This window comes from Ambystoma mexicanum, chromosome 7p (assembly GCF_040938575.1).
Source record: "Ambystoma mexicanum isolate Mex_15411 chromosome 7p, UKY_AmexF1_1, whole genome shotgun sequence".
NCBI classification, from domain to species: Eukaryota; Metazoa; Chordata; class Amphibia; order Caudata; family Ambystomatidae; genus Ambystoma; species Ambystoma mexicanum.
In genome coordinates this window covers 705,303,484-705,331,017 of record NC_090939.1, presented here as the reverse complement: position 1 = coordinate 705,331,017, position 27,534 = coordinate 705,303,484, and the positions used below count along the sequence as shown (strand labels likewise).

Genomic DNA, 27,534 nt, shown 5'->3' with positions numbered 1-27,534 from the left:
ACACATTAGGATACTTTCCATATCCTTCCCATCTTCCCCTAAAGGAGGCGCCCCTACAGGCATAGCATCTTCCCTCTTATCTGAGTCCAAGTCCATTCTTCCCTCGTTTTCCTGTATGGTCTTCTTTGCTGCTTTTTCTAAGGTAACCATGCACAAGGAAATATTACTCTGATAGCCAGATTGCTCTCCGAGTTTCCCACACATGTTTTCACATAGTTTTTCTAGTGAAGAAATAAACAGATGTAAATCAACCCATGAAGGTAGCCCATTAAATGTCTGCTCTTGGGCTCAGAAAGCTCCCGCCCACTCCCTTGTTCGCTTTGAATATACTCAGAAACCTCCAACAGTGAGTTATCACGCTCTGGCCAAATTTGAGGAGTATTTGAAAGGGAAGGTCTCAGAGCTGATTGGGCCTTTCCCACCTTCTTGGATCCCACTATCTGATTTTCAGTAGTCTATGGCAAAGTGCCTAAATCCACCCCCCCCACCACCTCCACGTCCCCTGGGGGAGAACGGTACATCAGTGCTTTTGAATCTAACGATTGTGGGGAAATGATTGTTCATTTCCCCATTTTTCCCTTTTCTACTCCACTTCCCCTCTAGGGCTTGAGTAGTTTCTTTCACTGGGGGCGGGGAGAGGTAAGGCCATGGCCAGGCTGAGACTGTCTCTTCTTTGTGTAAATACCAATGGGGCAACAGCCATATCCGGGTGAGATGAACCTGCCATATCTTTTTTCCTTGGGTTATACATCAAGCCTCTAGAAACCGTACTATTTATAATATCTCTCTCTGGGCACCAGTTTTGCACTTTTTCCACTCTTTCTCCCTACACAGGAGCTTTCAATAATCCACAGCTCTGACACTGCATGCTGCGACACCTGCTTCCGGCAGCCAATGAACCTCACAAGCCCCTCAGGCAGCCCTGGCATTTCTCACACCGATTGCTGTGGACGAAGAAAAGGCGTGTCTTCACTTATACAAACACCCCCCAGCCTTGTAGGGAGGCACTGACTAAAATTTAAATGGTCAAAATCCCCAATTTAGTCAAATTCTCTCAAGCTCCATGGCAGTGCAGCATTAAATGTCACTAAGGAAGAAACAAATTCATCTCAAGTCTGTTTCTAAATAAAAACTCAAAGTAATATTTCTCAAGTCTCCAAGAGCGGCATGGAATCTAAAAAAATAAGAAGGAGGTACCTGTAGAGTCAGGAATCCAGTTTCAGCTCAAGCCTCCGGGCCCCAGCTCCCTCACTGGCCACTAACTGCCCTCTGCAGTCACTTATCAGCCACTTCATGGCCGCACTCACGTGAAAACGCTGGTTTTTAAAGGTGTGGGGTAAGGGAAGGGGTGGGTCACAACCCAGCTCATCTTACCAAAGGTAATACACTGCAGAATCCCCTGACTACTGACTGCGGTCACTTATCAGCCACTTCAAGGAGAATCAGCAAAATGAATAACATGTATACGTGCCTTTTTCTAATGTGATTGGCTAATGGTTCCAATAAGCGTAAAGCATTTGTTTTTTCGTTATTAGTTTATTTGTGTACACTTTCTGCACTTTTCCTTGAAATGTTTTTCACCAAATCTTTATTTTTTTTATATATGTTAAGTTTGGGGGTGTAGGCGACGTGAGCTCTTGGCGTGGGTTTGGGTGTAGGAGGATTAAAGGGCTAGAAGTGTGGGCCAGGGGGTGTTTGGGGTGGGATCTCCCATTTAAGAAATAAATACATTCAGTGAAAAACATATTAAGGAAAAGGTTGCACGAAGTAACTGGGAAAGCCTAGAGTTACACCCATTGATCAATATCCTGGATGTTGGATGTTCATAGCAGACTTTGTTCATCTATTGGAATGTAGTCTGAAAGCCCATGACTAGTAAAGTTTTAAATAAATAGGACCAATCAACATGATCAAACACCTTTTTGGTATCTAATGATAAAATGAACACTGATATTTTTAATTAAATGGAGAGTTTCACAACTATTATCGAATGTTTGGTATCGATGTATAAAGTCACTTAGACCTAAATCTGTAAATTGTGACATAAAGGGCCCAATTCATAGATTCTGGCGTGGCGCAAAACAGCATTTCTGTACACCGCGTATTCATGGATTTCCTGAGCCATTACCAGCTGTGGCACAGTGAACATCCAGCAGCACCAGTTACAACCCCAACACCGCCCCTTGTGCAGGAAAAAGCCATTGAAATCTCCAATATGGCGCAAGGCCCCGCGCTATCCTTGGCCCAGTACACAGCTCCCCCTCCATCGTAATCGCATGAAAAATCAGAGCATACCCTGCTCGCAGCAGTCAAACCACGTGAAAATTGCCTTGTGTACACCCGTGAAATCCCATACCCCGCTCGCGTCGGTCAAATCAAGTGAAAAGGGCCTTGTGTACCCCTGTGAAATCGCGTACCCCGCTCGTGCCAGTCAAATCGCGTGAAAAGTGGCTCACATACCCCTGCGAAATCGCATACCCCGCTTGCACCAGCCAAATTGCATGGAAAGGGCTGTGTGGGTGTTGGGTGGGTCCCCTGTGGTGTGGGCTGCCTGCAGGGCATGTACACTGGTGCTGGAGGGTCACCTGTAGTGTGGGCTGCCTGCGGGACATGGTCATGGGTGTTGGGGGCTCCTCTGTGGTGTGGGCTAACTGCGGGGCATGGTCACAGTTGTTGGGGGTCCCCTGTGGTATGGGCTGCCTGCAGGGCATGGTCATGGGTGTTAGGGGCTCTGCTGTGGTGTGACCAGCCTGCAGGGTATGGTCACGGTGCTGGGCGGTCCCCTGTGGTGTGGGTTTCCTGTGGAGCATGGTCTCGGGTGATGGGCTTCCTGCAGGGCATGGATATGAGTGCTGGGGGGTCCCCTGTGGTGTAGGCTGCCTGCGGGGCATGGACACGGGTGCTGAGGGTTCCCCTGTGGTGTGGGCTGCCTGCGGGGTATGGCCAATGGTGTTGGGGAGTCCCCTTTGGTGTGGGCTGCCTGCGGGGCATGGTCACGGGTGTTGGGGGCTCCCCTGTGGTGTGGGCTGCCTGTGGGGCATGGCCATGGGTGATGGGGGTACACCCAACAACCAAATCACGTGAAAAGGCCCTTGCATGCTTGTGCCAGCTAATTCACATGAAAAGTCCAGCTAAATCGCGTGAAAAGAATTCCAAAATAATTATTTTGCAAAAAATGTACGTCCTTGGAATTCTTCACAATCTTATAAAGACAGCTAAAGAGTCATGATCTACTGTTAGAAACTACCGCAGAAGAGTAATCCTTGAAGCTCTAATTGACAGTGGATTCCTACTTAAGAGAATGTTGTGTATATTGATTTTAAACAGAATGAAACCACTAACTAAATGAATCAATACATTACAAAAAGTACCTTCCAAACTTCTGTGAAGGTGAATGGATTCAAACTAGCAGCACAAAACCATATTTCAATGAAGAGGCTTATAAACAAGAACAAACAGAAAAAATCCAATAGGCAGTGATGGCCGAGGGTATGAAATGGTAAAAGACACCATTATGGCAAAAGAATCCTTTATAGAAAAAAACATTCAACCAAATGTTCCTTTTGCCCAAACAAACTGTCGAGTGTACAAATAGACATGCAGCTCAATATGTAACATACGCCAACAATCCTTCAAATCATTATGACAATCCCTCAATCACTATGTGAAACTAAAAGATAAAAGTAGAATGAAAATGTTACAAACCATAGACTCCTGCCCAGTGCGCAGCCACACTGGACTTCTAGGACATTCATTAGCCTGTATTTCAGCAACTGCTTGCAAAAGCACCTTCCACCACATCAAAATGTTAGCAGTATACCATTCCGCAATATGATATCTTGTGCATAGACTGCACTATGTAAAACGTCCTGCTCTAGAACTCCAAAATGTAAATAACATTATCCTACATGGAACAGCCAAAGAGCTCCTTCTAGGAAAAGAGTACATTCAATGTTAATATTTTGGAACTGAAGTTCACTTAGAAAATTCACTAACTTCAGAAAACATTAGCGAAAACTTCACAAACACCAACATCATAACAAACACATACAAAAAAGAAATAGCTAAGTTTCAAAACAAATCTGCTGAAACACCAGAGTATGTGCATGATGTCACAGAACGTTTTATAAAAAGAGTACAAAAATAGGGTTCCATGTGATAATGTTGCTGCAAAAAGGCTGTGTGGCAAAGAAGTCGCTGCAAAAAGGCCTGTGGTTTGCGGCAACATTATCACATTATAACTCTGAACCTGCAGGGGACATCCTAGCAACCCTGGTTTTTACATTTTTTAATTTTGTTTCCCTCAAGGTGAGTGGGGGACAGCCCTGCTCCCCTCACAAATGGTCACCATAATGTTGCCACAGCCTTGCCCCAGTGACTTTATGTATGGCAACCATTTGTGTGGGGGTAATATTACCGGATACCAAAAATAGTAGATATGGCCTACAAAATAGAGGACACTTATGAATCTTAATGGTTCCAATTAGCTTTATATTTAACAACAGAAAATAAATACAACATAACTAACCCCTCAATAGTTTGCACATACTGTAATACAAAGCTTGACAATAACCAAATGCCATCACGTGCTATCACTAATAAATTAGAAATATTCCCACTTGCAAAGGCGTTCCAACAACTTAACTTGTATGAGAGCATTTGAATCCAAACAGTACACCCATTTCAAGCTATAATACACCTTCATCCGAAAACAGTCAAATAGTCTCCATCTGAGTTACTCAAAGGCATTCGTGCCAAAGTAGTATATTTGCCATTATATCTTAAAGAAAATATAGAAACTCTTGGAGTACAATGGCCAATAGATCAATCTTTGATTGTATGATTAAATGGTGTACCAACTAAAGACCAAACAATTTGGCAACAACTGGTTGACTTAAACAAAGTTAGACAAGCCTGACAATATCTCAAAGAAAACAATGAATACTACAAAGATATAAACACAGAGGAAAACATAAGAGAAACCACCCAAATAATTCAAGTTCAACACCAACTGGCCAATTTGAACATGTAGATCCTGTTACTGCAGCCAACATTTTAGACCAGTGTACAATTCACCCACTACACTCCAAAAACACCATAGAAGATGCATTAGAAACATATCAAATACGTCAAGCCAAAGGATACCCAATGAGCATATGGGAGAAAAGTGTAGAATCACGTTCTTTTCCTCTACTCTTTCCTACCAGAAAAGGAGGAAGATATGATGAAAGATCCAAACAAATTACTGCATCAGAATATCACTCTTTACGAATGTATGCTGAAGACCCCAGATTTAGACAAATTGTCCACCTCCTGTTTGAAAGTGAAGTAGCAACTTTATGTTATGGAGTTGCACATGCATTAAAAACAGGCTCTAATTTTTTCAACATTTCTGCTACCCAACTGCTTCAAAAGATAAAAGACAAAGATGAGGTTTTGCAGTCAATTATCACAAATCTCTTGTCAAACATGCCTGGTACAAAATAATACTGGTTCAGATGTCACGCTGATGCACGTTGTATGCTAAGGAACCTAGGCCCACCCACATAGTGTGTTACTTTAAGTTGTGCAGAATATACATGGGATGACTTGCGCGACTTCTAACATACTACAAACCAACATAAAGAGGGAATATATATAAAAACACCAGAAGAACTCTGTTCTCTTGCCCCAGTCAAGGTATCAAGGTACTTTCATCATCTCTTCATTTCCATGCTGTACTTCATATGCAAAAAAACTACCCCTCCGATCGGAGAAGTGGAACACTTCTTTCGGAGAAAAGAATATCAATCCAGAGGAGCACCACACATCCACATGCTTTTGTGGATAAAAGATGCTCCTTAATTTGGCCATGATAGTGATGCCACTGTTTTACAGTTTATTGAAGAATACATTACCCGCAACATCCATTTAGAAACCACAGATAGTGACCAACTTACACAACTCTTAGGCTTCCAAAAACATAAGTGTGGCAAATACTGCCGATGTAGATATTAAAACAAAGGTTAATACTATACTAAATGTCGCTTTGTTTCCATACACCAGTTTGCGCACAAGAACAAGTGAATAGCTTGATGTCTTCTGTTGGACACCATGTAAAAGGCAAATTCCCTAAAAACACATACAACATTAAAAGAGTTACATGTGATTTTAACGAATCACAAAACAACAAATTAATTTTTAACAACCCCAAAATGCCTATAACAAAATTGTGTTTCATTGTTCTTTGGGGGGTTACCCCCAAGCGCCCTGTTTTTGTTTTCATTAATACTTTTCCCCACCCCCAAAACTACTATTCCCATTCCCAACCACATTGACATAGTTTTAACAAGTTTGTCGTTATTTATTTTTAGGTGTTTTGGGTTCATTAAAAATTCAATTTGTTATATTCGTTAACATCACTGCATACCCATTAAAAGGGATGAAACATCCAAGTATGATTACAATGCAATCATTGCACTCCTATGGAATGCAAATATAGACATACAATACATTGCAGACAATTGCACTGCAGTTGCAAGATATGGCACAGCCTATCTCACCAAAGCTGAGCAAACAGAGATAAAAGACCCCTGGGATGACATATCATCTGACAAAACACTGTCATAAAAATTATACAGCTTTGATATAAAAATGCTCTCTCATAGAGAATGTGGTTGCTACAAAGCTGCAGACTGTTTAACAGATACATTGTTATATGGAAAATCTGTACACATTGTCTGGCTAATCCTTGGTCCAGCTTCATCCTGAAGAAGAGTAATAAAATCCTACCAAGAGATAGAAACAATAGCCACAAATGATCCCAACAGCTACCATATTTTTAAAAAACAATTTAATTGACACATGCTACCCAAACAGAAGTACTGCTTTGGAAAACATGTGCCTGTATGACATAGCCCAAAACTTCTCCTACAAAAACAATGTCACACCAGATGAGACAACTGGCAAATTATTTAGTCTCCACTTTTGAAGGAAACCTAGTAAAACTTATCAAACCCAGCCTAATTAATCATATAAAGTTATTATTTAAATCTCTGCAAAATAGAGAACTTTATTACGTGGCCCTACTGCAACTTTTTAAACTGTGAAGAAAAGAAGAAGAATTATTAGGTGTCCATGACTCATTTGAAGCTGCATTCAATGCAAATGAAAGCAGTATAACAAATGTCAATTTCAAACAATACAAACAAATGTTGGACAATGAACACCAACAAGAGGAAGAAATTCAAACTCTAGTAGATACAGATACTGATTGTGCAGTCAACCTTCTCTTGCAGGAAGCCAAGAACCACTTGGAAAGCCACTCATTATAAGTGGAGCATACATAGCCATGACTGAGGTAGAAAATACCATGTATCAATCTAAACAATCTGACGAAGACTTGTCAGTGCTCAAATCACAGCTAGATGATGAACAACCCACCATTTACCTAGAAGTCACTGAAGAAAATGAACATGGTTTTAAACATGAAACTAAAACTTGTAGCTGCAAAAATGATAAACCTCTGCTCCTGTATGTAAGTGGTGACACTGGTTCTGCTAAAATGCTCTTAATTAACATAATCACCACATTTCTGCAAAACTTAACAAACAACAACCTTTCATCTGTTGTAACAGACCCCACAGGTGTAACAGCCTACCGTGTAAGGGGTATAACTGTACACCGACTACTGCTCCTCCCAGTAGAACACCAGAACAAATTCTGAAACAAATGAAAGTGCTCCTGATAGATGAAGCAAGCATGGTTTCCAACCTCATGTTGGCTTTAATTCATATCAGAATGCAAGATGTCCTAAAAACCGACTATGAAAAGCTGTCTGGAGGAAAACACATCATTGTTTTCAGACTCAACCTATTTTCAAAACATTAAGACACAATCAATGTCATAACACACTTGGCAGCACTTGAAATGTAAATCTCTGGCAACATTTTTGCTACAGAGAAGTAACCCAACATATGCACCAGTTTGCATATCTAACCTATGATAACATTTTTTTAAAAAATAGAACTGGTCTGCATACAAAAGATGCAAAATCCATCTTAAATAGTAGACTAATCCATGAGCTATATGGGCAAAATACATCTGCTACTGATGTCATGGAACAATTAAATCAACAAAATATGAAATGCATGTCCTTAATGCAAACCCTTACAAGCTATAGTCAATGCAATGATACAATGGTGATAATTGAAATACAACCCATACTGTATATCAGCTCCATAGACACACTAGAAGTGCATGGCATGACAGCAGCAGCACAACTAAATAGCTTAGAAAAAATGTATCTCCAACACAGCTGGATTAGAAAAAGTATTAACTCAGTGTCTAAACTATGGTGTAATTCTAAAATGTAACCTTGACATAGAACAAGGTTTAGTCAATGGAGCAATTGGCACAGTTGGTACAGTTGTTGGCTGGCTTCCAAACATATCCACATGACAACAACTTAATGTTTGTCAATATCCACTTTGCCAAACTTGCAGAAGTTAAAGAAAATAGGCTGCACAATAGCACATTTCCTTCTTTTGAAAGATATGTGCAAGGCACAATTCTCTCTATCTCTGGCATATGGTGTCACTATTCACAAATTACAAGGTCCAACCCTAGATCATGAATTGACTGACACTGGCAGCACCGTCTTTAAAGAAATTATGAGTTACGTAGCACTTTTGCATCTGCATACACTCAATGGTCTATTCTTAGTTAACTTTGACGCAAACAAAGTCAACGCTGACATTCCTTGCATCCTAGAATACAACAGGCTACGTGCACTATACACCCCCATCTAGATATGCACCCTGTACCTCAAAGAATAAAACCTTTAAAAAGAAAACAAATAAAAACAGAATCTATGCCATATCCCCCAGCAATACTGCTAAAGAAACAAAGAGCAACTGCTGCTTCATCAATAATACAACCACAAAACTGTCAAAAAACACTCCGAAATTTTTTGTCAGCATTTGTGCACTGTTTTAGCACTTCATGATACTTTTCACTTTTGCTGTCAGCATCTATGAAATTGAGGCAGCATTGAATTCACAACCAGAGAGAAATATAGCCATAAACCCTATGAAAAATAGGTATAATATGAGCGTTTGGCTAGTTATGATGAAGGCAATTCAGTACCCACTTTTTTAGGGTCATTCACATATGAAAACTCTCTCCATATACAGATTATATTGTTGATTCATGCAGTATCAAATTGGAATGTTTTTAGAACTTTCATACCTTCGTATACATTTTATGATCAATACTTTGTCTATTTTTATGCAACTGTGTTTATCATATTAATAAAATATGAGTATATAATTACTACTACTGACCAAGCCTATCCTCTCTTCCACCCACCAGAGTCGATTGCATTTACATTCTAATTGGCAATTTTTTCTGTGTGACCATTTTCTTTGGTTTCCTAGTCAAAAAACAACTGCACGTCCATCAGAAGACAAAGAGACACATGTCTCTTCTCAAAAAACAAATGTAGGCCCATCAAAGGATACAGAGGCACAACTCTCTATTCAATTTAAATTCAGCAACACAACTGGAGTATATTGCTATGCAAATGAAGCAAGCAATCTTCTCTTCCAATTGCCACCAATTGTTCACAACATTTACTTAAATGGCTCAGACCATTTGTGTTTGCAAATGCTCGTCCTTCACAGGAATGCCACAAATAATCCTGACAGCACTTACAGTGTCTCAGGTATAAAGCAAGAATTGGACTACTGTAAAAGAATGCAAGAATGGTAAAATGCGCCCTGAGGCCTTTGGACGAGTTGGCACACTGAAAATTAAAATAAATAAATAAACACACAGGAAGATCCACAAGAATTTCTAATGTACTTACTACAAGTAATAGAAACCAAAAATATCCCTACCAATGAAATCTTACATATTTCATGCAGGTGGAACATACATGCACTCTCTGTAACCATGTTTCACAAGAGCGCATCCCTAATGAACGATTTGTGTATGTATCCATAGCAAATTTTGAATCCATTCCATTTCACCAGCTTCTGCAGAATGCAAATCATAGCATATTATGCCATTTTTGCAATTCAAACGTTACAGCATATAAATAAGCTCACATGGTCAATATGTGATACTAGTGCTTCTAAGGTGCAATGCAGGTGGTACCAAAAACAACTGTAAGCTTACAAGCTTCACACACAGCCAAGTATCTCTTGGCAACAAAACCTTCACAACAGTGGGCATAATCTACCACACTGTTGCCACAGCCACTTCAGGCCACTAGACTGCATATGTCAAAAAAATAAGCTGTTGGTTTGAATGTAGCAACACTTCCGTTACTCCAAAACATAGGTTACCAGAAAAATCTAACAAATGCCTACTTAATATTCATTCAACCCAAATTTAGGCACTAAAGTAAAGCACAATAAACAGTTAGAATACGCCAACGGATATCTAACTACATCAATAAAACTACAATAGTACTTTTAAAACCCAAGGCAGTTAGAATACACCAACGGGTATCTAACTACTTCAAAAATACCCTTCATTGCAATACACTTCAAATATACCATCACAGTTCTTGTTACTGCAATACTTCTTGTAAAATCCAATATAATTATAATACACCAATGTTACCACCAAATCTAATAAATGCCTACTTAATATTACTTCACCCCAAATTTAGTCACTAAAGTATATTACAATAAAGCATTAAAATACACCAACTGGAATCTAACTACATCAAAAATACTATAACAGTACTTTTAAAATCCAAGACAATTAGAATACGCTAAGGGGTATCTTCATTAAAAACACCCTTCATTATAATACACTTCAAATATGCCATCACAGTTATTGTTACTGCAAAACCTCTTGTAAATGCCATGCTACCACACACAACTATTCTGTAACGTACATTTTTAAAATTATGTAAATTGGTTGTTTTTTTTTATCCAGTATGGATTTATTTCCCAATCGCCCAATGATTATTTCATGTCAATACAACAACAGCGTAGCAAACACTCATTTTGTATAAACATAGTACATAGAATATACTATTTATGAGGGTCATAAAAGTAAATTTATATGTGAAATTGTATGCAATTGAAGGTTTTACATAATCTTCCTGAACAAATTATACTGTTTTACTTCACAGAACAAGAACCAGAGATTCCAGTTTTAGTACCTTATCAAATGGAGTAAAGATACCCAGTATGATCCTATTTGTTATCTTCACAAACAAACAAATACATATTCCATAAGCACTATCCTCAATTGTACTACAATCATAAATACCATATACACTTCAATCATATCATTCCGCCATATAACAAATTCTGTTTACTCCCTCTAGAGTACCTATAATTAATATAGACATATTACTATAGTGTGTGTGGCCAGTGCCCACAAGAATCTGCCCACTGGACACAACCACCACAATATAAGTATGTACAATACACCTTCAAAAAACAAAAGTCACCCAGAGCCACCTGCATTCCAAATGATGTCCGTGGACAGTAATATTGACCATGGACTCTGCGGCACCTGCACACCTTTATTCCACCTATACAAATATCTCCATATCAACTTTATTCCACTCCCCCACCCTTTCGAGGCCCCTTTCGGCCACCAAATAAACCCAAATGTGTTTTCTGACTTTTTTCTCACCACGCTCTTCACGGACTGTATAATCGACCGTGGACTCGGCAGCACTTGGCACGCTTTTATTCACCTATAAAACCAGCTCCATATCAACATTTGTCCACTCCCCCGCCCTTTCCAGGCCCTCTTTCTGCCACAAACTAACCCTAAATATATTTTCCAGAGTTTTTCCTCACTGTACTGTACATGGACTACAGCTCCAACATGGCGACCATTTAAGAAATCTGAAGCAGCCCATGTTTTTTCAAACAACCAATCAGCGTGCGTTGTTGATGTCCGTGGACACCAACCTCCCCCTGATTGGTCCAGCAGTGTCCACAAACCCATAATCAGGAAATTAGTCCACAGACCGGAACAAGATGTCACTAATTTTGTTTTACCTACTTTTTGGCAATTTTTATAAAAACTACTGGACGGATTTACACCAAATTTACAAGTTTGGTGAAAATCCATCCAGCGGGTTGGGCTGTAGGTGCGAGCAAAACATGTTTTCATTGCTTCTATGAGGATTTAAAAAATGTTGGCACCTACCTATAACTTTGCCCCCCTGAATGAAACCACACCAAACTAATTCTGAGGGGACCATATGCTTTTTTTGCAAAGTTTGGTGAGGATTCGACCATGGGGTGCAGGGGGGTGGAAATGTTATAGGCCACCCATACAGTGCTCTTTCTATGAGTTGAGCAACTTCACCATAACTACAGGGCAGCTACCGCAGGCCCTGTTATATACTTTAGAACTTTAATTAAAGTATATCAAGTAGATATATACATATATCCATATAAAACCTTGATTGGGCACACCCTTGCTTTTGGGCTGTGATACTTTGCTGTTTGGATCACTACTGAATCACATTCACACCCCTCTTAAGAGTATAGCCTTCTCTCGTCCCACGTTACCACAGAAAGCGAAGGAGGAATATCTCTTGACTGTGCCTGTTTTACCTTTATGATTGGGATCACTGTTGGTTTGTAGAAGTGTCAGGGGTAAGTAGGTGTTTTATTCACTAAATCCCCCTATAATCCTGCAGATCACAAGTCATTTTGTCACAATTCAACATAAAGTTAAATAGTTAATAACATCAATTTGCAGCCAACACATGTGCCACACTAGCAGGTATTTTACCTAAGGCTGACATAACAATGTAAAAAAGACAAAGGAAACATCAAGATAAACAAAAAAATCAGTTATATCATATATTACACATGATATGATATGATATGGCATTTGTAAAGCGCCTATACACAAGTGTTTCAAGTGATCATTTGCTTATACATATTATTGAACTGGGAAGCTTAAGTCCATTCACACACCTCAACCAATTTTAGCAACTAAATTAAAATAATAATGATTCAACACCTGGCCATATCATTGAAAAGTAAATTCTTAACTGCTGTGCTCCCGCATTCAATTAGAGTTTCAGTGTACATCTTTTCTATTAATTTCCTATTTCTCTGTATTCTTTCCATAATAAATCGGATAGCGTAACCTACTGTCCACTAGATACTTGACTGAAAGGAGCAGCTGAATAACATTTTTTTTTTGCTGAATGTTGTTGAACACTTTCTATTAAAAAAATGTAAATGGAATACGAAAAATAGAACCAGCATCATGCATGTTATCCTATATATTGAGCTGTGTATTTTTAGAAAAAAGAGAAAAAGATGGTCTCATTTTGGCTGTGTCACACTGCTGTAGAAAAGCAAACTCCTACCTTATGACATCTTTGTAGTAAATGTTGGTCAGCTCATAAAGGCGTGATCATGGATAATAATGGTCTACCGCAATTAGTGCATGGGATAAAGAGGAAGGTTTTAAAATGGTATCCGAAATCGACATAAAATAAAAATGTCTATACATTGTTGCATCCTTGTTTGTAGTATTATTACCTATCACTTACTTACAAATACAAATAAACGGAGTATTACTAGTGTTTAGGGTGGACACCATTTTAAAGTTGTGTCTGTTGAAATCTACAGGGGGCGACGTATGCTTTGGTTAGTGGCCAAACTGAAGGTATGCACAGAGAAATCAAGATGGAGCCTAAATTAGAAGCAAACACAGAATAGATAGTATGTCCCGTTTAATTCTCATTTTTTATAATTATGTTCTGCACTTTGGCAAAAGTCCTTCATAGGTGTACATAAATAAGAAATACATGCTGTGTGTATTATGCAGATCATTCATCCTGTATTTATATGCCATTTTGGCTCATTTTTCAAACTGTCTTTGGTAAGCGCCCAATAGTATATGATTCAGTGCTGTGAGTGTGAATTGTATGATTCATTCTTATATAAGCAAATTGTCAAGCATCTGCATTTTGGCCAGGATACCCCTGTTTAGTCTAAAATGTAAAAATGCCAATTGATTTCTTTAGAATAACAGCAGCCTTGCTAGGTTTTTGAAGACATATATAGTGATGAAATTGTAATGGCCCGTTTACTTTTTTGTCTATAGTGTTTCCAACGTGCAGCTATGCAATATCACCCCAAGAGTCTCATTTTGGTTTGTGGTCACAAATTCTTCTGATGGCTCAGTTGTGCCCGATTACAAGGTAGAACGTGCAATAAGGTAATCATTTTTATATCTGTTTTTCTCCCGAAAGTATATTTTCCTGATTGTGTATAATACAAGTGTTACATAGGGCATCATGGTGACATAGAAGTGCATAGAGGAAGCACAGTCTAGCCTTGGGAGCTCCTCTACATACAATATTTGTTATCTCTAGTTCTTACGCCTCCATTATCAATCCGTTAGAAGACTGGAAGCAGGGGTCAAGTCCTAAAAATTAAAGTGGGGGGACTCATCAACAAACGCAATCGGATGTGACGTTGTCAGAAATTAGCATATCAAGGTGAAATATGCGCATTTCATTAAATTGGCTTTGCATAACCACCCAAATTAAACAGGACGAATGGCATTTGCCTTTCATAAAATCAACACACACACAAAACCAAGACAGGATATTTTCTTCTAATAGTGATTTTGAAAATGTTAAAAGGTGTGCATGTTTTAAACTCCAAGAACCAATACAAATGTTTTCCCTGGGACTTGCAGTACCAAAATGGGATATTTCACCTTTAGTTGTTTGTTATTTTTGATCAGGTTATATAGTGCAGTGGTGAAGTGTCTGCCCTACAAACCTGACGACTGCGATTTGATCGCTGAGATCTTTATAAATTCAAAGAGGACATCCATGTTTCTCTTTTAGCTGAGGGGGACTGAGTCCCCCTTCTGAATAAAGTGGGGGGACTCCGTCCAGCCACGTGTACCCTCGACTTGAGCCCTGACTGGAAGACTGTTGAGAGTTCAAAGGTTGGACAAAGGGTGTGAACACTGCCCATACTTCCTTTCCAAGTCATAGGACCTTTTCCTCCTATTGACAGAGGAAGTGTACATCGGGTGAAGACCAATAGTGGTCTCGCCCAGTACAAGGCGAGTACCTGGTGGTGCAGGCAGGCCCTAAACTGCTTTCCCAGGTGCTGTGCCTTCACCTGGGGGATTTTAGCACTACCACTATATGTGAGTGCTCCACTTCCTTTGCTACAGCCGTGTTCCCATCTCTCCACTTCAAAGAGAGATTGGAGCCATTGATTGCACCCTGCCACAGACACTGGAATAGCCAGACTCCGCTGTCATTACCCTTGCTCTTCAAGAGAAGTTGGTATTAGTTAACAGTGGTTTGGAAGGGAGATGGTGGCGTTTAGGTTATGAGACTGCACTTCAGATGGGCTGCACTGGGCACATGAAAATGTTATTGGACATAGTAGGCTGCATTAGTTATACTAAACTGTGATAGTTGTGTATGCTTGCATAATGCTATCCCTGAATACATGATGGTGTGGTTTTGTGCACATGAGGATGTGCCATATGCTGGCGTAGCTGGGAATCCGATCTTCCTTGGATACATCACTCTCTGCTAGCAAATGTCCTTGCAAAACGCAGTAAGGGTATGTCTCCTGCTGTTCATAATGTATACCACTGAACATTCCTTACACCAATTCAAACAGTTATTACTACGTTGTTCAGTGACACATTCTGTCAATTTATATACAATTCTTACATGCTGTCATACTGCCTTAACTAAAAGATCCAATATCACAACCCAAATTCAAAAGTACACTAGCAGCACTTTCCCTCCTGTGTGCATTCACAGTTGCACCACAAAAACAGATAAATGACAAACAATGTGACACATTTTTGAGGAACAACACTTTAGTACTTTATCCAGCAAGTGTTCTTTTTAAATTTTCCAACAATGCATAAAGCAAAACAATTTACACTGATAACTCTCAGTTGTGAAAGAGAGAATGGTAGTACAAAAAAGCATTAGTACCCGGCGAGGGACAATCAGATTGTAACACACAATCTGATTTGCCCTTGCAGGTTGTTACAAGAACAAGAAAGACTTTCCTGATTATGAGGGACACGAGCACGCATCGCTCAAATTGCTTCCTTTTTCTTTGACTGGCTGCCATGGAAAGGGGGAAGGGACTACTCTCCTCATTCCATGGTGGCCATTTTGCTTGTTTATCTTTTTTCCTTCATTTTTCAATGACCACCATGGAAAGGAGAAGGGACGAGTGTAGTCCCTTCTCCCTATGGCCATTTATTTTGCTTTTTATTTTACAACATGCCAGTATACTAATAGCAATAGATCCCTCAGAGGGGTCGCTCTGGCTTACAACTGTTGTCCCGGGGGCATTGCCTGACAAGTAGTGCCCTCTTCTCAGGTTGTATTGCTTTGATATAAAACAAGTACATACCTTAATACGATTAACAGCTTTGTGCTTGAAGCATTGGGACATGTTTAGAAAGCACCAGCAAAGTTATGAAGGGCTTAAAAAGGCTTAAAAAAACCTTCCAGCTGGAATGTGAAAGAACAATAAGTCATTTGAGCCAATTCACACAGGCCACACTACCACCCAGTAGCTATCACTGGAAGCTAACCTCTAGTTACGAGCTACATGGGCAAAACATTGTGGGTATGCAAATGAGTTTACATTTTCTTGCATATGGACTAAGTTGCATACCCACAATGCTTTTCACGACTGTCTCAGAACTGTCCGTGAACTTCCAGTGATGTCTACTGGGTGGTGCTGTAGCAGGTGGGATTTAGCTCAAATGACTTATTATTATTTCATATTTCAGGTGGATGGTTTCTTTTCAAGTCTTTTTAAACCACCCTTAACTTTGCTGGTGTTTGATAAGCATGCCCCAGTGGTCCAGCCACAGAGATGTCAGACTACTGTACTGATAACTCCTAGTAAGGGTGAACGTAGGCACTTAGCTGTCTTCAGCTTTGACAGCTGTTTGTATAGGGTTGATTATGATATATATAAAATTGCACTGCTCTCTAAGAAAAAAAATAGTTTTTGGAGTAAAATGTTTACATTTGGGCTAACCTGCATACTCACAATGCTCTGCTCATGTGCTTTGAACTGGAGGGGAACTTCTGGTGATGGTTAGTGTGTGGCACTGTGGCATGTGTTTTTTGAGAGAAATGACTTACTCGTCATTGCACTGAATATTTAAAAAAATTAACAGGCTATCAACCATAGATTTGGGCATTTACCAGTGGATACAGCGTTGCACCATGTCCACTGTATATTATATACACTGATCAGGCACTAGCCATGGACTTTTGCACAATACTGGCCAGTAGCCACAATCTTTGGCTGTGCCCACTATATATTCTAACATATAAATGGGCCACTAGCCATGGCCTTTGACCTTGAGCAGTTTGAACATCTTCTGGCCATGTCCACTGTGTATTTTAAAATAATAAAGTGCAGTAAGCGATGACCGTCAGCCGTGCCCAATGTGTATTATACAACACTAACCAGCCACTAGCCATGGTCTTCAACACAGTACTAGTCAGTGGCCACGGCCTTTCACTGTGCCAACTGTATATTCTAACATATTAATGGGCACTAGCTATGGCCTTTAGCCATGGCCACTGACTACAGCTTTCAACGTTGCCCACTGTATATTTTAAAACAGTGATCGGCTATTAAGCATGGATTTTAACCATGCACATTGGCATTTCTGAACCAACCACTAGCTATGGACTTTGCTGCTGGTCAGCAATCCCGAGCCATGACCAAGTCTATGGCCTAAATTGTTAGTAAGGTAATCAACATTTTCATGAGATAACTTACAAATGATGTTATGTCTAATTCCATTATTGATCTAATCAGTTATTAACAAGGTAATTAGTGTTGTCACCAGTGATGGCATCAGTGATGTGATTTGTAATGTCATCAGTGTTCTCATACAACATGTAATTAGTAGTGATGCCATCAGTGATGTGATCTGTGATGTCATGATTGTGGTCATCGGCTGCTCAACAGGGGGTGAAAAGTTAAGGTGGCTTTAGGTGAATTTCAGGGGTTTTGTTGCGTTAAGTTCTCACCTCAACATCCCTGCAACTAGATTATTCCTCGAATTTCAAAGGTTTTGTTACAATGCAATGCTCACTTTTCTTGAATCTTCTGTTTTTTTTACCCATTTCAGTCCTGGTTTTGCCATGGCTGGGGTGCTGAATTGGTTCTTGTCTCGGTGGTGGACGATTTGGCATGCCTTGTTGACCAGGGGGGAGTGGGTGCACTGATTCTTTTAGATCTATAAGCTGCTTTTGATACTGTTGACCACTCCACTTTGATCACTCGGCCAGCCGGCGCAGGCCTATCCGGCCAAGTGCTTGCCTGGTTCTCGTCTTTTCTTTTTGGGCGCTCTCAATCTATTTCCCTTCCTCCTTTCTGCTCTAAACCGGTGCCTCTGACTTGCGGAGTTCAACATACACATTCAGCCACTTATCAGACTCATCCAATGCCACGGCTTTCTATGCTACTCATATGCAGATGATACGCAGATTATTCAGCACCTTGACCTTCTTTTGTCTGAAACAGCTGGTCATTTTAGGGATTGCCTTGAGGCCGTGGGGGCGGGGGGTGAATTTCAGACAATTGGCTTACGTTGAATGTGGAGAAACAGAGGTGCTGGTAGTGGGCTCTCCTTCTTCGTCACCTTCTTGGACTTCTGATTTCTGGCCACCCACCCTAGGGCTCTGTCGTTTCCGGTAACTATGGTAAAAGATCTGGGTGTTAGAATGTTGGCCTCTCTATCAATGAAGGATCAGGTATCCTCTATCTGTCAAACTGGACACTTTAAGCTAAAGACTCTGCGTAAGACTCTTCCTTTTATTCCTTCTCATTTTCATGCACCCGTGGTATCTGCACTAGTCATGAGTGGTGTCAACTACTGTAACTCTCTTTACCTCGCCCAGCCAGCATATCTTATTCCACGCCTTCAACTGTTTCAGACTATGGCAGTGAGGGCGGTGTTGCATCCCCCATTTGGCTTCCACATGTCACCCCTTCATCACCAGCTGCACTAACAAATCTTATTCAACTCTCTATGCATTGTTCATTGAGCTTTCTTCAAAATTGGAGCTGAATATCTTCAGGCCAAATTCCACCCCTATGGTCCCCCTAGAGTGCTTCGTTTTCAAACATCCCTGACCATACAGGTCCCAGTTGTTAAACGATCCCGGGTGGGCGGGCAAGCTTTTGCAGTGGCAACTGCTAAAGCTTGGAATTCCTTCCTCTCATGTTACGAGCTACCCACACCCACTTATCATTCCGTCGGTTGCTGAAGACCTATCTGTTTGTATTCTTGTTTTCCTGCCTCCGGATTCTATCTGTTGTTTTTTTTCAGTGCCAAGACACCTTCGGGTGGATGCTGCACTTTACAAATTCATATAACATAACATAAGATAACATAAGATAACATAAGATAACATAACATAACATAACGTCTCTGCAACTAACGTTTTTTTCCTGGAATTTCAAGGGTTTTGTTAGTCCATAGATTTTTAGAATGCTTCCAGACCACTAGCATGGTCTTCGGCCATCATAAGTGGGCACAGCCTTTGGCCATGGCAACTGTCCATTTTAAAATGCTAGCAGACCACTGGCCATGGCCTTCGGATTGTAGGCTTTGGGAACTCACAATATTTTTAGGCAATGCGCAGTGAGATTACATTATTTGACATGAACCACACACTTTGGTAAGCAGATTGCTCCAAGCAGTACCCCCCTTTTCAGTGCCGTAATTTTGCTGCACGCGGATTTGGCACATTCATTCCGCAGCAGTGCCTTTTTCAGTGCGAAATTCATTCCGCCACCGTTATTTTGGCGTGAGGGATGTTTGGATGTGGCTAACATTGCAGCCATGTCTAAACACTCTCAAGACAAATAAGATCACAGAACTGCACTGCAACAAACCTTGCCACCTCCCAATTGCATTGCTTTTCTTTTAATTAAACTGAATTAGTTCAATAGAAAAACAACAACATACAGCTTTGAAACCTAGTCTGTCAGAGTTAAAGAACAGAACAAGCATTTAACCACTAGGCCACAATGGCTTGGTGCATCATGGTATATAAACAAAGTAGGCTGTGGTAGTGAGACTGAAAAACCAAACTAATAATACACTAATTAGCAAAAATGTATATTTTATTTTTACAATAGTTTACAAACACTAAATTCCTTTGTCTTACTCGCGTCCACTCTGCCTCACAACGCCATGTGTTCTAATAACCAGCACTTCCTGTTTTTCCTCCTAGTGGTAAGGAGTGTTTTTGAGTAAACTGAGGTGCCCAGTGATCTCGAACATTTTGAAACAATTTCCATTGGACCAGCTACATCTCCACCACTGGGATAGTAAAAGACAGGAATGAAATATCATCACTCCTGATGTTTGTCCTGAAGAAGGTCTATGTAGTGTTCGGACATAGTTGTGAGCCAAGATTCGACTGAAACATATGTAGACAAAGGAAGTCTATATGAGAACATCATTGGACTAGTGGAAAGAACTAAAAAGTGGTCTGCATACAATACATTTTAAAAATTGGGTGTGAATAGTGATGGGGCGAGACCATATGAATATTGTCTAGCCATATCACTGCATTGAGTGGCGTGAAAGTTTACATATGATGGTATGAATGTGGATGTGAGGTGAAAGGAATTTTCACAAGACAACGAAACCTTGTACGGGATTTGAGTATTTGATTTTAGTGTTTGAAAACTATTGTAAAAATAAAATATACATTTTTGCTAATTAGTGTTTTATTAGTTTGGTTTTTCAGCCTCACCATAGATGTTATTTACCTGAAGGGCCATTTGGTATAACAGGTTCCCTTTTTGTTAAAGAATTTTGGTGCATCATGGGGCATACATTTCATACGTAGCCTATATTTTAATATATTCAATGGTGAAAGGCTTGGTATGAAACTTGTGAGAATCCTAACAATAACATCATTGTAGCATAATGTTTAAGTGGTGCGTCTCAACTTCCTGCAGGCCAGGGTTCTCCGATGGCAGCGTTCAGCCGAAATGTGATTTTCTAAATTTCATTTTTTCTGTTTTATAATGTTGCCCGGAGACGGTGTAGTCCTCTTTTTGAGTATATGTGTGGTGTGAGGGTGTGCATGTCATCTGAGAGGGTGTGCATGCAACTTGTGTGTGTTTGATGTGAGCGTGTGTGTTTGTACATGGTGTGGAGGTGTGTGTGAGGGATTGTGAGTGCAGTGTGCATTTGCTCGGTGAAGGCGAGTGTTAGTGTGTGCACCCGTGTGTGTATATGAGCATTGTGACACTTCGAGTGTGAGTTTTCTGTGTCAGTGTGTGTGTGTGTGCGTTTGTGTGTGTGTGCATGTCTCCATGTAATTCGGAAGATGCCCATCCAGTTCTTGTTTTTTTGTTGCATTTTGGGACTTGTAGTTTTGTTTTGTCCATCAAATATCCTGTACTACAAGTCCCAAAATGCAAAGTAAAAAGGAAATCAGAATGATCATTTTCCAAATAACAAGGAGGTGTGGCATACAACAATATATACAAGACATGCAATTTGGCTATATTCATGATTTCCCCTGCACCTCTATTTGTTTGGGTTGAATGGCAGTAGGGGATCTGTAAGTTGTTGAAGGAGAAGGTATGTAGTGTAGAATCAGAGGAGGGGAAAACAAGTAAAATATGTTTTTTTCAGCTGGGGAAAGTGAGAATAAGAGGCTGGAGAGCAGTGGTGTCTACTTGCCCCTGCCGTTTTCAAAATCTAAAAGTAGCGCAATATATTAAGGGAATAACGGGACTGTGTGGCAAGCCCCTCACTTGAACTGCAAAGAAAGTCTTGTTTGCGCTGGCTCATGTGCAATGGAAGACGTGCAACTATTATCAACCCATTGGTAGTGCAGCTCAAAAGACCTTCTTAAAATCATGCAGTGATTGGGTGGACGTTTCCATGAAGTAGGCCACATGGATTAAAGGCATGCCTGTTAAGACTACATAGTCCAGAATAAAGAGTGTTTACCAAAATATACTGTTTTAAATTTAAAAAAATGTCTTAAGCCCTGGTCTGCCAGAGCTCAAGGACCAGCATTCAACCACTATGCCACTATGGCTGTGTACTTTTTGGTGCATACATTTCATACTTAGCCTACAATTTAATAGGTCCAATTGTAAAAGACTAAGGGCCTCATTAGAGGTAGGCGGTAGCCATGGTGCTATTAGCACCATGGCTACCCCCTTACCGCATTCCGGGTCCGGGTTGGCAAAATAGGGACTTACCGGTTCATTCCAACCTTGGAAGACCCGGTAAATCTCCATTCCGAGAACCATTCCCCATTCCCATTCGAGCCCCCATAGGGCTCAATGGAAATGGGGATGGGGCTAATAACGGGCCCGCTAATAGCGGGCCCGTTATTATCCCCCTGGTCCCTTAGCGGCTCCCGCTAAGGCCGCCTGCTAAAACCAGGTGCCCATAGCGGGACCCGCTAAGGGACTTTGGAATAGGTCGGTAAGGGTTTACTGGCACCGGTCTCCTTACCGGTGCCCGTTAACCCTTACCGCCCACCTCGTAATGAGGCCCAAAGTATGAAACTTGTGAGAATTCAAAAAATAATATCATTGTAGCATAATGGTTAAGTGTTGCATCTCAAACTCCTGCATGCCAGGGTTCTTGAAGGCAGTGTTCAGCACAAAGTGTGTTTTTATTTAATGTTTTCAGTTTTATAATGTTGCCCAGAGACAGTGTAATACATGTTCCATTTTGTTTTATAGTGTTCCAGTAAATAAATGTGTTTCATGTTTAATATGTGTTCAAATCTGCAATGACGGTGTAATACATGTCCCATTCTGTTTTATAATGTTGCAGTAAATAAATGTTTTTCACACTTAATCCATGTTACAAAATTCAAAGCGCCTGCAGGTTCATGCCAATTGCGACCTCTCGTGCCAAAACATCCTTGCGCGGAGACGTACAAAATGCAAAGTGCCTGCAGGTAATGCCACGCCAATTGTGACCTCTCGCGCCAAAACATCCTTGTGCCAACAGCTCCCTGCGCCCAACTGGCTGCGTCTAACTGGGCGTGCCCAAATGGGACCTGGAGCTAAATGGTTGCGCCATAATGATGTGCGCCTAACTGGACACGCTGATATTTTCACTCCCGTGCTCCAAACCTCTTGTTTTAAACCTGGTCTCTTGGTGACTGTTGGGATACATCACACAACCTCAACTAACCACATTTAAGCAGCACAGAAATGGTAAAAAAAAATGACCGGCTGCAAAAATAACATATGCTCAGGTACTTTTGCCCAATAGTGAAAATCAAAAGTTGGCACCCATGAATATATGCACAGTAAGTGAACCTTCAGGCTACCCTCGGCCTCCTCCTCTCCTTCCCTCATCTCCGACTGCCATCCTGCTCAACCGTCTCCGTGATAACCTGGGTATCACTGGTCAGGCTCTGGCATGGCTGACCTCTTTCCTCTCCGGTCGACCCTCCCAGGTCCAAATGGGCTCCTTCCTCTCTGACATCTTTTTCTCCACCTGTGGTGTCCCCCAGGGATCCAACCTCTCTCCCTGGCTTTTCAACCAGTATCTGGCACTCCTTGCCCACCGCATCGCCGCCCTCTGCCCCCACTTCCAGTGCTATGCGGACGATACCCAGCTCATTTTCAGGCTACCCTCGGCCTCCTCCTCTCCTTCCCTCATCTCCGACTGTCTGTCTGCTATCCAGGAATGGTGTGCCGCCAATGACCTCTGCCTTAACGCCAGTAAGACTGAGATTCTACTCATCGGCGCACCCACTCCCTCCTTCCCTGCAACTCTCTGGCCGGCCTCCCTTGGCCCCCTTCCTGCCCCTACCTGCAAGGCTAAAAACCTCGGGGTCATCTTCGACTCCACACTCTCCTTCTCTCCTCATATATCTGATGTCTCTAAGAAATCACACTACCAGCTGCACCTCCTCAGAGGTATTCTTCCCTTCCTCTCCTTCCCCCAGAAGCTCACTGTCTCCCGAGCCCTGGTTCTCTCAAGGCTGGACTACTGTAACAGCCTCTATCTTAATCTCCCTGCCTCCACTCTCCGCCCTCTGCAACTTATCCAGAACAGAACTGCGAGACTTGTCCTTGGCCTCAAGCCCAGGGACCGTATCTCTCCAGGACTGAAATCTCTTCACTGGCTCCCAGTGGCTGCGAGGATTAAGTTCAAAACCCTCTGCATTGTCCACAAGGCCTTCTGGGGCCTGGGGCCTAAATACCTTCAACTCTCTCTTCCTAAATATCTTCCTTCACGAGCCCTTCGCTCATCCATCTCTAACTCCCTCATGGTCAGCCGCTTCTCGAAGCAACGTGCTGGGGGTAGATCTCTCTCCGCAGCAGGGGCCTCCCTCTGGAACAGCCTGCCTGCCTCCCTGAAACTTGAGGAGAACCATCTCCGGTTCCGGAAGCACCTCAAAACCTTCCTCTTCGCTTCTGCCTTCTCTCTCCCTCTCCCCTGCTAAACCTGCTTAACTCCCCACTGAATTCTGCACTTAACCTGCATCTGGGCCACTCTCAGCGACCTCGGTCCAGGGCCCAGCCACTCTCCACTTGCACTGCCCCCCTGGCTCCCCCTGCACTGTGGGACTGTCACTGTATCCCTACAGCCCCCTACCCAGCACTTGCTCTGCACTTACCTCGCACTTGCCACCAGCTGGCCCTTTTTATTTATTATTTATCATTTATTATTTTATTACGCCACTTACCTTGTACTGCACTTTTCCCCCCACCTCCTCCCCCTGCACTTTCTCCTTTTCCCCTTACCTCTGCACTTGCGCGATCTGAATGACACCTGGCCTAGTAGGATCGCTTGTCCGTCTTCCCCTTGTTTCCCTCCCTCCCTGCCTCGTCGCGCCTTGAAACACTTGTGTATAGGCGCGTTACAAATACCATATCATATCATATCATATCATAACCTGTATCTTAAAGTGAAGTATACAAATGTATTTCAATAGACCTACTGCTTAGACGAAAGTGAGCCAGCCAAAATAGCATTGCACTTTAAAAAAAAGTAATGAACACCAGAAATATAACCTGAGAGAGGAAATGTTCCAATAAATATGCTGGCAAATTATAAAAGGGGCTCACCTTTTAAATACAGCAATCTGTTAAGAAATATTCCCTGGAAAAGTAAATCCGAATAAGAAACAAGTGCTTGTGGTCTTGTGTAAAATGCTGGTAGCCAAATACTTGTCAACCTCAAAAAAACCCATGTGTTGCGTCTGCCCTCTGAAAAAAGTTATGCTTTCCAACCACATGTCCTCTACTGGTGCCCTGAAAAGCAGCCAAAATTAGAGGAAAATAAATGCACCAGTCTCCAGGATTGCAAACTCTCTTGCCACATCGTGGGCAAATACTAATGACTTTCTTGCCCTCTCATAATTTCCCCTCCTCACCCCCATGTCTTGCTTTCACAACACTCTGCCTTATAAAGCTAACTTGAAAATGACACATACCATAGTGTCACTAAAATATAAATCCTTATAGAACTATGTTAGGCAAAAAGTGTACAATTGTGGGATTATTCCCCTCATCCTGACTGTGAGACTACAACTACCGGAATGCAATTCAGCAAAAGGCAAAAAACTTGTCTATAAGTGCAAAACTTTCAAGGTATGACAGTCGGTGTGTTATGAGATATTTAAAACTAAGAAAACACACATCATTCGTGACTGTGGTCTGTCTCTCATCCATGCAGTAACCAGGGCCAACCCTGCTTTGTTTCAGTATCCAGCCCCCTTAGGCCATGTTTCCCTAAGTGGTCTTGTAAGGTGGACTCATTTATTAGGCAATATGGCCTTATGGGGCTGACTACTTCCTTGCTTTGAAGCTAAGCAGAGTTTGTCTCAGTTACTGCCGGGATGGGAAACCCACTGTTGCTGTACCAATATCTATTTTTATTATTAATGACTGTGAGACTACAAATATCAGAATGTAATTCAGCAAAAGGCAAAAAATGGTCTCTGAGTGCAAAACTTTCAAGGAATGACAGGACAGTAGCATGGTTTTAAAAAAAATAATAATTTGGATGCCCATACGGTCGCCCATCCATGCAGCAACGGAGACAACACTGCTTAGCTTCAAAGCAGGACTGACCCTTCTTAGCTTCAAAACAAGAAAAGGGCAGGCCCATTTCTCTAAGTGGTCTTGTAACTTTGGTTTATTTATCGGGCAACTTGGCCTGAGGAGGCTGTCCCCTTCTTCACTTTGAAGTTAAGCATAGTCTGTCCTGGTTACTGCATGTACGGGAGACCTGGAGTTGATATGATTTGATAGGATAGGATAACATGTGATGTGGCATTTATAACGCACTTGTACACAAGTGTTTCTAGGCATCGCATGGCATGACATGACATGGAGGGGGAAACAAACAAACAGAGGACAAAACAACAATCTTGCTAGGCTTGTGTCATTCAGATTGTGCAAGTGTGGGGAAGAGGGAAGAGAGAAGAAGGAAGAGGGAAGGGGAGAAGTGCAGACAACTCAGTAAGTGCAGCCATTGAATTACTCATAAGTGCAAGAGAAGGGACTGTACGGTTGCAGGTACAGACCCTTAAGTGCTGAGGGAGCCGGGAGGCAGTGCGAAGTCAGCTGGACATGCAGGAGCCTGGGCCCGAGTTCAGAGGGTATCCAGGTGACCAGTGCACGGAGCAGTCAGGTACGTCAGCAGGGGAGAGGAAGAGAGAAAGCGGAACTGAAAATGAAGGTTTTTAGTTGCTTCCGGGATCCAGAGGTTGTTCTGCTCAAGTTTGAGAGAGGCAGGGAGGCTGTTTCAGAGAGAGGCCCCAACTGAGGAGAGAGGTCTACCCCCAATTCTCTGCTTGGAGAAGCGTCTGACCCTCAGAGAGTTGGAGGTGGATGAGTGGAGATCTGGAGAAGGAAGATGTTTAGGTAGAGAAAGTTGGAGGTAGAGCGGTCCCAGGCCCCAGAAAGCCTTGTGGACGATGCAGAGGGTCTTGAAGTTGATCCGTGCAGCCACTGGGAGACAGTGAACAGATTTCAGAGCTGGGAAGATATGATCCCTGGGCATGAGTCCAAGGACAAGTCTTCCAGTCCTGTTCTGGATAAATTGTAAAGGGTGAAGAGTAGAGGCAGGCAGAATTAGACAGAAGCTGTTGCAATAGTCCAGCCTAGAGAGGGCCAGAGCTATGGAGACATTGAGCTTCTGGGGAAAGTGAAAAGTGAAAAAAGGATTAGTACCTCTGAGGAGGTGCAGCTGATAGTTTGACTTCTTAGAGACGTGTGAGGAGAGGGTGGAGTCGAAGACGAGAATTACACCAAGGTTCTTAGCCTCGCAGGAAGAGGGGCCAGTGTAACGCTCACCTGAATCCCTCGGAGGCGCGGATCTGGTCTGGACCTTCTCCGAACCCTTCTGAGTCACTCGCAGGTCTTTGGCACCACCCTGGAAGGGCCCCCTCCTTACTGTGATCTTAATCTGGAGAGTGAGATGTCTGTGGGCAGAGAAGAAACTGGGGTTAGCGTCTGCCTGACAGGGTTTCAGCCCTTTCCCCTTACTGAC

General features: G+C 41.8%; 1 protein-coding gene across 2 annotated transcripts in view; it reads left to right on the top strand.

The window, feature by feature from the left end:
* The window catches only part of CLTRN (collectrin, amino acid transport regulator), a 382,340-nt gene that overhangs the window by 123,661 nt on the left and 231,145 nt on the right, over positions 1 to 27,534 (top strand). The window contains exon 4 of one of the 2 annotated variants that reach the window (XM_069636785.1): positions 14,092 to 14,205. The exons of the other annotated variant lie outside the window; for it this stretch is intronic. Coding sequence (XP_069492886.1) covers positions 14,092 to 14,205 — 114 coding nt within the window. The remainder of the gene's footprint in view (positions 1 to 14,091; positions 14,206 to 27,534) is intronic. 2 annotated transcript variants of the gene reach the window in all.